General features: G+C 34.5%; 2 protein-coding genes across 2 annotated transcripts; one reads left to right on the top strand and one right to left on the bottom strand.

Annotated features, from left to right (window-relative positions):
• The first annotated feature begins 1,357 nt into the window (after positions 1–1,357).
• On the top strand, positions 1,358–3,446 carry Dbp80 (putative ATP-dependent RNA helicase Dbp80). Its single transcript, XM_089632128.1, has 2 exons — positions 1,358–1,549; positions 1,732–3,446. The coding sequence occupies exon 2, from the start codon at positions 1,739–1,741 to the stop codon at positions 3,119–3,121; it is 1,383 nt and encodes a 460-aa protein (XP_089488254.1). The 5' UTR covers positions 1,358–1,549; positions 1,732–1,738; the 3' UTR covers positions 3,122–3,446.
• A 773-nt stretch (positions 3,447–4,219) lies between these two features.
• Positions 4,220–9,188, bottom strand: EMC10 (ER membrane protein complex subunit 10). The gene is made up of 6 exons (XM_089632124.1): positions 9,174–9,188; positions 7,307–7,461; positions 6,960–7,127; positions 6,632–6,882; positions 4,878–4,974; positions 4,220–4,410 (listed from the first exon to the last, which is right to left on the bottom strand). Exons 2-6 carry the CDS (start codon positions 7,355–7,357, stop codon positions 4,333–4,335), a joined length of 645 nt encoding a protein of 214 aa, XP_089488250.1. The 5' UTR covers positions 7,358–7,461; positions 9,174–9,188; the 3' UTR covers positions 4,220–4,332.
• Positions 9,189–12,059: the final 2,871 nt, after the last annotated feature.

Below are 12,059 nucleotides of genomic sequence, written 5' to 3'. Positions count from 1 at the left end.
TATTGGAGGTTTTGATTAATTAATTTGGGGTATTTTGCCGTGTTGTGCTACCTCCTTCTTTAGTCAACGTTTCGGACAGCATTACAGTGTCCATCATCAGGGCAGATGTGTAATTGAATACATCTTACACATCTGCCCTGATGATGGACACTGCAATGCTGTCCGAAACATTGGCTAAAGAAGGAGTTAGCGCAACATGGCATAATACCCCAAAAGCAAATCACTATAAGTGTCATTTTTATTTTAAAACTACCAAAGTCATTTAATTGCACTAGAATTAATTAGTTAATTGACTCCATTACACAAGATCATTTTTAAACATTGACTTTTGTTTTATGCGTGAAGTAAAGAAGGAAAGCATGCAAGCTTTATGATTGTTGTTTACTTGGTTTGATGTCGGGTAGTGTGTTTCAATAAACAAAACAATTAATCTGGCATGGTTTTACTTTCCTGTTTCCCTCTATATTGACTTATATCTCTTTATTCATATTTTTAACAAGCAATAGCTGTTCTAAGGGCTGGTTTTTCAACATAATCAGGAATAGACCTGTATAAGGGTAGGGAGGGGATTCCTTTGACTTTTTATTGCTGTTTCAGACTGACAACTAAGCTAGGTATTTTAGTATTTTTCAGTAAAAGTATCAGTCGGTTTTTCTTGTCAAGGCTCCTACCTCCCCTACCCAAGGGGGTTGGGGGTTCGAGAGGTTCTACCCCTTCCCTTGGGTCATTGTATTGTGTAGAAAAAATAGAATAGTACTCGTAGATTACATTCCTGAAAAAAAACAATATGATTTGCACCATCTCTTTCATCAATGTGATCTAAATAATAAGTATTGCCTCAAAAAACTTTCTAATAAATGTTTCAAACCCCCCCCCCCCTTCTCCCCGGGGATCGAACCCCCCCTGTCAATTCTACAGCTACGCCCTTGCCCCTACCACCTATCAGAGCAATTGATGTAAATAATATTGGTTTAACTGAAATCAGCCGTGAGTGGTTTATTTATGGCCCCAAAGAAGGCAAGGGTACTCCGACTCCACACAAAATGCTCTGAAATCGATTTCCGATGTCTAATGTCTAATCAGTATTTATAATTTATCTTATTTTTCAGGGGGAAATGAAAAAAAATGTAGGTATGTACCTTCCTATAATATTAATATTTTCGACTGTCCCGATTTGCGTTTTCGAAATGATTGCCTAGAACTCGAACTATGTCATGAATTTTGACATCGAGATAAGACAGAATCGATTAGTCTGACAAATTTAATAACAATTAATCGAAATAACTCGATTATAATGATTGATTGATTGTGCCCATTTGCTAGTGTGTCTATGGTTGTATGTTGTACCACGCTTCTGCCGGCTGTCACCTCTATAGTTTTTCGTTTCTGTCAATCTCAAGTTCACCGACTTTTTGAAAGATTTGAAAGCCGCAAGTTTTGTCGTTTGCCTTCTTTTGTCGGTTTGCCTTCTCTGAGGGGCCCCGATTTACTATTTTTCCCCTAGTAAAATAGTGTATAATTTCCAGCCTCAACTTTAAAAGTATCTTAGGTATTCTATACACTAATATTATTAAGTCAACATGTTGTGTTATTTGGGGTTGATTTTTACGCGATGCATTGGATATCACCGAAACATTATATCTCGATCGCTCTTATGCGTAAACTCCCAGTTAATTATTTAATATTTTGATGTACCTATCTGCTTGCTTATCTTTTTGTTTTTGTTTTCAGATAAGCAATGGAAAAGCTTATGAAAGGGAAGTCTGAAGGTGATGACTTATCTAAAATAGTTACAGCTTTGAACATAAAATCTACCCCTCAAGACGATGAGACAGATGTGGCCAATCCAGCAGAAACCTCCCTACTGCAAAAGATTATTCGTAATGGTTTAGTGGACTCTAAAAAGGACATCGAAGTTCAGCGCAAAGATCCTAATTCTCCCCTCTATTCCGTTAAAACTTTTGAAGCTTTACATCTGAAGCCAAATCTTCTTAAAGGTGTTTATGCAATGGGATTTAATGCTCCATCTAAAATTCAAGAAACTGCATTACCCACACTGTTGGCAGACCCACCGCAAAACATGATTGCGCAATCACAGTCTGGAACAGGCAAAACTGCAGCCTTTGTTCTAGCTATGTTGAGCAGAGTGGACACTTCTAAAGCGTATCCCCAAGTACTATGTATGAGTCCCACCTACGAGTTGGCTATTCAAACTGGAGAAGTTGCTGCCAAAATGGCCAGATTCTGTCCTGAGATTAAATTAAAATATGCCGTCCGTGGAGAAGAATTGCCGAGGAACACCAAAATTACAGACCACATTATAATCGGAACTCCAGGAAAAATGTTGGACTGGGGACTGAAGTTCAAAATGTACGACCTTAGTAAAATACGAGTGTTTGTATTGGATGAGGCCGATGTGATGATCGATCGCCAAGGACATCAGGATCAGTGCATCAGAATACACAAGTGCTTACCACCCACTTGCCAGATGATGTTCTTTTCTGCCACGTACGACGGAGCCATCATGGAGTTTGCTGAAATTATTGTACCCAATCCATTGATTATACGCTTGCTTCGGGAAGAGGAATCACTGGATAATATCAAACAGTACTATGTCAAATGCAAAGGACAAGATGAAAAGTATCGCTCTATTTGTAATATATACGGAGTTGTCACCATAGGTCAAGCTATTATCTTCTGTCACACCCGAAAAACTGCCAGCTGGCTGTCTGAGAAAATGTCAAAAGAGGGCCACTCTGTCGCCGTCCTTTCTGGGGATTTGACTGTTGAGCAGAGAATTTCTGTCCTGGACAGATTCCGAGCTGGCCTTGAGAAGGTCCTCATTACAACTAATGTCTTGTCAAGGGGAATAGATGTGGAACAAGTTACCCTCGTGGTCAACTTTGACATGCCCATAGATACGGAACAAAATGCAGACTGCGAAACGTACTTGCACAGAATTGGCCGAACCGGAAGGTTTGGCAAATCTGGAATAGCCATTAACCTCATAGATTCTCCGCAGTCCATGCAAATCTGTAAAAATATCGAAGAACATTTTGGTAAAAAGATATCTCTTCTGGACACTGAGGATGCGGAGGAAATTGAGAAAATTGGAGCATAATATTTCAGTAAATCTGGCTTTCATTATAAAACTGGATTTAAATTGTGGTCGGGAACCAAGCTTTCGAGTCACTGTCTGATGTAGACATTTTGGAAGTAGTATCAGTTAATCACCTCCCTCTACATATCAAAGTTGCTTGTTCACGAATATTATATTATTCTACGTCAATGATGTTAACATAATAATTATGTTCTAATAGTTTTTTTTTTGTTTCGAACTGTCACCTTTTTGTAATTGTGTAAGTTTACCTTATTTCTAATTATTATTAAATTAATATTATCATATGTCCAGTGTGACCGCTTGACGAGTCTACATTGTTAATAAATGATTTATGAAAACTGTTATCTTCATATTATTATCATTCATGTCGAAATTATTTCGACTTTATTTGGTAAAAAACCCTTAGAGCCACATTTTTTGGTAATGTCACTTTTCAGTGATTGCGTACGGAATAGTCTTCAAAGTACAAAATGGTAATGTAATTTTTGGTGATTAAGGCGTTTTTAATGCTAAAAAAATTAATTTATACAATTTTTTTTAGGTTATTTCTAGAAAACCGTGCATAAAATGAATCAAATATTTCATTTCCTATGTAAATAAAAATGTTCATTTGTTCATAATCTTAAATCTCTGAAAGTTCTTCACCATTTGCTTTGAAACGTTTCATTTGAATATGCATGTGTTTTTACATACCTATATTATATAGATGTCACCTGTGACAGGTAAAAACATGATTAAAAAAAAAAACACCACCATGCGCAAACATGTTTTTTAAAAAACATCACCATCCGTTGAACGTAAAAGCAACATGCACTGTTGTTTCTGTATCTGCACAGAGTCACAGCAACGCTGGGTACAGCTAGTTTACAAATAGAATTGCAATATTTTACTTCAAAAATTTGAAAACAAATAATCACTTTCATATAAACTTTTGAGATTATGAATTGGTTTAACGAATCTGTAAACATTTGATTTTATTCTCTTCTCTGGTTTTACCAAACCACAGTCGATTTATAATATTTAAAAGCTGATTGATAAGAAATAAGTACCAACAAAGTCACATCATACTAATTATTTTCATTAAAAACTAAAAAGATATAAAGTCTTTATTTTTTTATTTTATTGACCTACATTGTACAATAAATAGTTATTTGATATAAAGATGGTAATATTCCAAAGGGGTCTTCCTTTCTGTGATAACTCCTGAATCTTCAACGAGCTGCGGCGGTTTCCGGGTTGGCGGCTCCAGAAATTAGTACAAATATTGCAACAGGAACAATGTACATCCACTGGAATAAAACAATAAAATTACATTTTTATCTCAGTATCTCAAATTTGTTTACCAATCAAAACAGGCTTTAAAACCCAAGAGCGATACACACAGCATCGCCCTGGTCAAAGGTCACCATTCAGAATCGAAACGTTGGATGAAATGACTTTAATCGTGTTTGGTGACCAGATTTGGATATCCAGATACTTCCCATCCTTCCACTTTCCCATATCATTTCTTTTCCCACACCATTCAGTCTCACAACATACCCCGATTGGGAATGCTACGATCCTACTGACATTGGAGAGTCGGGACTCTTGTGCAGTATTCTCATTAAAAAAATCTACATCTCAATAAACTTTATTCCCCTAATCCACTTCATTGGCGGGTGCCATAGTCCACCACTTCCAGGCAGTAAGACTCCCGCGTGTAACTACATAAAAAATTCATGATAGATGAGTAAAAATGACAAAAGGTTCAACATACATATTTGGCCAAGAAGGAACGTGTGTCTTTAACATCTCCTTTGTCGCGGGCTTCCCTCTCACGTTCCAGTTTCTGAATGTAACTAGCAGTATCAGGGCTGCGGAAGACAAAGAGTTATAACAAGGCATAAAATTGTGCAAAATTTTGATCACCAAATCTATGATTTGCAATATTATTAAAGATACTTTTCAAAGGGTACAGTAATCATTCATTATCTATGGTCTCATTATCAATGTTTTAGCTTACATCAAATACTCATCATCAATTGTCTGATAATGATTAGGTGTTAATAGCTAAAAGTCGTCAAGTGTCTTATCAAAAGTGTGATCTTTCTTTGCTTAAATTTCATATGCAGATTTGTGTTTCACCATCAGATATGAAGTTCAAATGAGATGGTGACATAATGTCAGGCAAGGGCTTGCAATAGTTGAGCAGCCTGTAAAAATTGTTTTTGAAAGATTATTAAATATGCTTTAAAAATTTTTTAGTAGGAATAAACATACAATTTTTAAATCAAGCATAATAAAGTTTTAAAAATGGACCACCTAAGATTTTTTCGTCTAAACACTGAGCTAAAAATTACTGATAGCAAAAATAAAAAAAAAATCATTTTTTTACTAGATATGTGTATCATAAACATTACTGCCACCTCGCTTTTTTGTTGTTTCACATAAAAAAAATTAATAAAAAATTCACAAAACTCCTTAATTTTTTCTTAAATTGACGTCAGAACCTTTGGTTTCATAGAGGTATACTTTGTAATTTTTCTGTGGTTAACTTCTGGATTTGAATATAAAGTGTAGTGTTTTCTCTTTCAAACACCGTTTAGTTTATATTTCTCACTATGACAGTAAAGGAACAATATCTATGACACTATATTGACTCTACTGGTAATAGCCGTTTGTTCGCAAAACTGAACAAATTAGCCTGATGAGTTGAAATTTTACAATACAGAGTTTTATTCAAGTTAAAGTTTTATTATTCAGACTAATTCTTAAATTCAACAAACTGAAAACGGTCACAACTGGTACTCGAACCCGAGTCTTCTAGTCTTACCAGTATTAAAGATAATGTTAGTAATTCAAAGATGGAAGAATGAGATGGTTAGAAATGACGGAAGGTAATGAGGTGGCAATAACTCATTTGGTAGAATCCCAGTCCCAGTAGTACTAGAGGTTTGAGTCCAGTTATTTATTTAAATTTTTTTCTGTGTCTTTCTGTTACATATTTTCATTGAGAGTTATCGATATTATCTTTGTCAATGATGAAAGAGGTTTATAAGCTTCAATAAATTATTAATTAAACATTAATAATTTCGGTTGATGGTGCATAGGTAATGTGAAATATTTAAATTTCAAAATTGGAACTACTTATCATATTAGATAAGCGATAAAGTAGGTACCAAAACAGTTTATTAATAATTAATTATAGTTTTCATCCCGGAAAAACATTTCATTCCCGTGGGAATATTCTTTGAACAGTAATTTCTTACTCCTAATACCACGCTAACAAAGCCATGAGAAAAAGCTAGTATTTTTTAAAAATACTTTCATCTTCACAAATCCTAAAAATATAGTATCATGTGATTTTTCAATCCCTAAAAAAAATTAATATTATATAGTTACATAGATATTTGAGTACACACTAAATTTGAGAAAAGAATAATGGATAGGTGTACCGTGTACCTCTTGAAGGATAGGAATTATTATATACACAATATCATCAATATATTTTGTAAATTGAATGTTTCTTACACCGGAGCCAGGTCCATGTGGCGAACGAACACTTCAGTTGTGAATCCACCTGTCGAGGCTCCCTCTGCGGATGGAGTGATGCCCACGGCTGCGACTGCTCCGTTGTGCAGGAACCACACCGTGATGCAGTCATGGAGACCTGTCTCCAGGATGCTAGCTGCTTTCACGGACGAAAGAAAGGTGCTCTCCGTAAGGTCTGAGGTCTGAACCGTCGACTTCAATTGGTAGAAGTCGTCAGAGTTTGCTGAAGCCTAAAACAAAGCATAAATCAGAAATGATTTGAGATTCTCACAATAAAAACTGTATTTTGAAAAATCGTCTTATCTACCTGTAAAGCGTCAATATCATTTGCAGAAAGGTCATCCTGACTTATTGTGAACCCTCCCGAACGAACGCTCTGGATGTTGATATGACCTCTGTTAGTAAATAATGATCTATTTGTACCGAATGAATGCTGCAATTTGATATTTAACCAACCATCATATTCAACATTATTCTGAAATAAAAACAGGGGATTATTATTATAGTCATATTTTATAAACTTTAATAGTTGAGTAACACAGTGATAATCAATATTTTTGGTAATCTTTTGTATAATGATTCACGAGTCTCTTAAGGGGCAAATTTGTATTTAAGTCAGGTTAATATTTTAAGGGTTAATTAAAAGGAACTAACCCCAAAAGTTGATGCAAACAGTGCAACGAAAAAAATCAAGGAATATTCCATATCTACGATCGCTTATTTTATTTCTAATGCAATAATTATTTTTAATTTATTAAATATCCCAAGAATGACTAGAAAGAGCAGAGCTATCAATTATTACACTTTGACTTTGGATAACTTTTGACACTTGACGTTTATTTTGTCTATGCAGAGCATAAACTAAATTTTTTTTGATTTTTTTTACCAATCGACACTCGACTCCTTTAGTGATGGGCAGGATCGAACATTTCCCACTTATTATAAGTCAGAATGCCATTTTTATTCACAGTAAATAACCCAGCCTAAAAATGAATGAATTGTTCACATACTCCTAGCTTCCTCGGTTGCTAGAAAATATCATAATTAAACAGCTAATATATAATACCCAACATTACACAATTACCAATCAATAATTGCGTAATCCCGAATGCATATCAAATCATATTTGGTAGTAAGTAACACAATGCACAATCCGAGTCCAATATATTTGACGTATCTCGGATTTGGGAATCGATTTGATATCGATGAATTCTGACAAATGACGTGACAGCTGCGGTTTCGAATGATTTTTAGACAGAATCGATTCCTTGTTCAAAACGATTGTCTCGGAATGTGATAATTTTTGACAGAATCGATTTGTTCATAACAATAAATCGAAATATTTCGATGGTCAAAAATCGAGTAAATCATCGATGATTCATCGATTGTCCCCGTCGCTAGACTCCTTATAACAGCTAAGTAGGTATTCTGTGCGAAAAATTATCTGTGATTTAAAACCACTAGCATTTCTCCAAATTTTTTGTATTCAACGTTGCACTAAATCAAAATTATTGTCATGTAGCAATTTTACGATGTATCGATGCAAAGATGTTCGAAACCAAATTAATTTAGAAAACGTTCGTAATAAATTCTATAAAATTTTCAATATAAATTTTCACTGCCCGCTGCTGACTGTGAAGAATTTATCACTATCCGTTTTCAGGAGATTTTAGAAAAACCTCCGCACAAGGAGCCCCGAGGGAAATCATTTCCTTCGGGGCTTTTGTAATCTTTGGGGATACTGTCTGGGAGGATTTGCAATAAGGCGACTAAATTATCAACAAAGTTCGTTCATTCTGTCCTAAGTTCTAAGTAGCGAAAAAATATGAAAATACTCGTATGAAGATCTACATTTTGTAAGTAAGTGTATAGTATATATGATTTAAGATTTTCAAGGCCAAAAGTATTTTTGTTATTTGTTTTTGGGGTGTTATGATGGACACTGCAATGCTGTCCGAAACGTTGGCTAAAGAAGGAGTTAGCGCAACACGGCATAACACCCCAAAAACAAATAACAAAAAAAGTGTATAGTATTTTTTTTTCACGTACTTAACATATACTCGGTCGGTGGCCGAGTTGACATCGCGCTTGGGTCCCACTCAGGCGTAGTGTGTTCAATTCCTCTGCTGTCCTCCATCACAACACAAGCAACATTTTCAGCTTTCTGTGGTGGTAGTAGGAGATTTTCAAATATTGTCAGATTATTCGTAACCCGGGAATGTTTGTCCTTCTTTAAAAAAAAATAAAATAAATATATATATATATAAATAATGTATATAGGCACATAGAATTGGAAGTAATTTCACAGAAACATTCCGTGAACTCCAAATGGTGAAGTAAATATTTACCTACTTTAGCACCTATATCCACCTGATTTAAAAAAAACTTTCGATTTTTGAAGATATTTTTCTCGTTCTAGTTATTACTTACTGATCGGAGTAGTGCGACCATGGCATCACAAGTTTGTGGAACACAGTTAGTTATTACGTTATAACCGACCCCAAGACTCGTAAATTAATGCCCATAAATAAACCACCCACTTAATGCCTATTGAATGGATGTTAATTTTTTTTTAATAAATACTATTATTACACGATTTTTCATTGTATGGTGTTTTCAGTCAGTTATTTTTAGCATAAATCTGAAGATATACTTTATTCGGACTCACGGAGCCTGTAAAAATGCCCCCTTATTACCGACCCTAAGCCACGCAATTTGGCAATAAAACTGACGATTTTTTAGGCATGCAGAATGTCATTTTTATCATAGTTTCACTTCGTTCGGACTCATGGAGACTGAGAAAACAGCTCTTAATTTCAGACCTCAAGTCTTGTGAATTCCTGTAGAATCAATAAATTTGTAAGTGTTATTGTTACACATTTTTTTCTTCGCGTCGTGTTCAGGCCTGAATTTTTAGAATAAATCAATGTTTCTCTTCTCTGGACTCGTGGCGTCTGATAAAACGGCACCTTAAACTATTAGATAGTTACATACACATACCATACTTGGAGTTTATTAGATTAATATATTATTTGGGTAGGCTGAGAAGTAATAATAATATTGCAGAATGTAGGTATAGGTACCTATACTTATAAGTAACTTAAGGTTCGTAGTTAAATGTATACTTAACAAGGTTCGCTTATACAGGCACTTTTTGAAAAAATGCAACACCAATAAGGATCTTACCTCTGTGTCATGGAACCTCGAGTAGGTACTTTTTTAGATATTTTTTAGGTCTATGATTAATTTATACTATGTGAATTGCGCACATCAATCTTCCAGTAAACACCTTGCAGGTACGTAGGTATACCTACCTACTAAAAATATATTTGATACGTTCTAATAAATAAAAAATAATTACCTACTCTGTCACAAATATCTACCTACCTACTAATATCACTGTGTAAAATAATAATTATTATAAATATCAAAACATTTCTATTAGCGTGACAAATCAATTATTTTTGCGAGAACTGCAACGCCCAGGGGCGTACGGCTCAAAAGTTGGGGAAAATGTTTTTAGTTATTATGAACTAAGACTGAATAAAGAAATTTTGGTCGATGTTTGTAAGAGAAAATTGTATTGTTTTTACAATAATGTTTCAAACATAATTAATATTTTTTATCTGTCCCAAGCATTTTAAACACTGTCTTTGGAGAAATTTCAATTCCAAATTCCATAGGATAGAAGTAATTTATAGAGAAACAATAAGTCTATCAGATAATTTAAAAACGTTGTATACCTATAACAGTTATTGTTAGATGTAAAAAAAACTCTCGTGTCTTGTGTGCATTCCTGACCAATAAAACTAAAAAAACTTTATGGTTTATCAGAGCTATCAATAAATACGCGTAGGTAGGTTTTTATTTTTTTTTTATTATTATTTAATTTGGCTTTCACCCATTAAGGGTGATATTAACATTTTTTCTTATAAACAAATACAGTAAATGACAGAATATAAACATACAGATGATTATTAAACGTAAATAGAACATAATGTAACATAAATAAACCTAGCATAAACGGTAAAGAGCTGGTAACAGTAGGTCATTACAAAATTATAAAAATAGGAACCTGTGATAACACCAATAATAGTGGGCGTTTTTCGTTATTTAACAAAACCGATTTTTCCAAAATTATTCGCATTTTATATTTTTTAAACAGTAGTATGAAATAGACACACTTAAAAACAAATACAACAAATGAGAGAATATAAATAGGATTATAAAACATAAAGAAAAACATAACATAAACATAAAATAAGAATAACATAAACATAACACACTTAACAAAAACAATACAGAGCTGGTAATAATTGGTAATAACTAATAACAGAGTAGTTAGGTACATTGCTCCTTAATTTAAAAATGTGTTAGATTTGTAATTAATTTATTGGACAATTTGTATAGCGCCGCCTTTTGTGAGGTATCACTTCAGGTGTACGTACAGGTAATATAAATACATACATACATATAATATAAATTAATACAATATTCCTTCAATATGTTACGCTTTTCATATTCGTACAAATCAAAAGAACTGGACATCAAAACAATTGAAACTTTAGAACTAAACTACTTATTATCGGTATTTCAGTATACTCAGGAATTTCATCAGTATGCTTAACTCTCGTCCAGGCCGTCGCCCAATGACAGGGCGCGCCCCGACTAGGAAAAGTTTTCCTCAAGCCACCGTAATACAAGTGTTAAATATTTTAATAATTTATATGCATTTTATATCCTTTAATCAATTTTCATATATTGTAATTATTTTATATGTACGCTTTTATATGACAGAGTATTGCACTCATACTGGTGGAATTAAATAAACATAATTATTATTATTATATCACTGGGGCTCCTAGCAGAGAGCAACTTGACAAATGTACATACATCTCAAGCCGAGCTTAAAAAGCAACTGAAATACCGGCCCTTAGTATAAGTAACCACAGTTGCCTATAAACAAAAAATGTAAACACGATCAATAAAATTACAGCTTGTAGGTGCGCCACTGAATCTGGAGGGCTATTGTGTGTTCCTAAGCTCCCCTCAGCATGGCGTGCCCAGCGCGCGGGCGCCAGTAGCGGCACGCGCCTGTGGGCGGGGCACGCGTGCCGCGACACATCAAACAATATTCTTTATCGTGCCGACGTCCGACGCACCGCGACGCCATGGAAATATGTTTTCGTTGTTAAACAGTTCTGATTTATCGGCGATGGTTTGTAAATACACTCACGGTTCGAGTGGACGACATGCTTCCCTTTTTCAGGAGATGGAGTAAAGTTAGTAGAGCGGCAAAGCAAATTAAAGGGTGACATATCATTTTTGAAGTGTTCATAATTGTTCTTGATTGTAGTAAGTACCTACTCTAGTAGAATTAACAGCATAGTTGTTCCTTTGGCAGAGC

The sequence above is a fragment of the Hesperophylax consimilis genome, chromosome 5, assembly GCF_061612785.1.
Source record: "Hesperophylax consimilis isolate HC1 chromosome 5, BYU_Hcon_1.0, whole genome shotgun sequence".
In the NCBI taxonomy this organism is placed as follows: domain Eukaryota; kingdom Metazoa; phylum Arthropoda; class Insecta; order Trichoptera; family Limnephilidae; genus Hesperophylax; species Hesperophylax consimilis.
The sequence above is the reverse complement of the archived record's forward strand: the minus strand, read 5'-3'. Positions and strand labels throughout refer to the sequence as shown.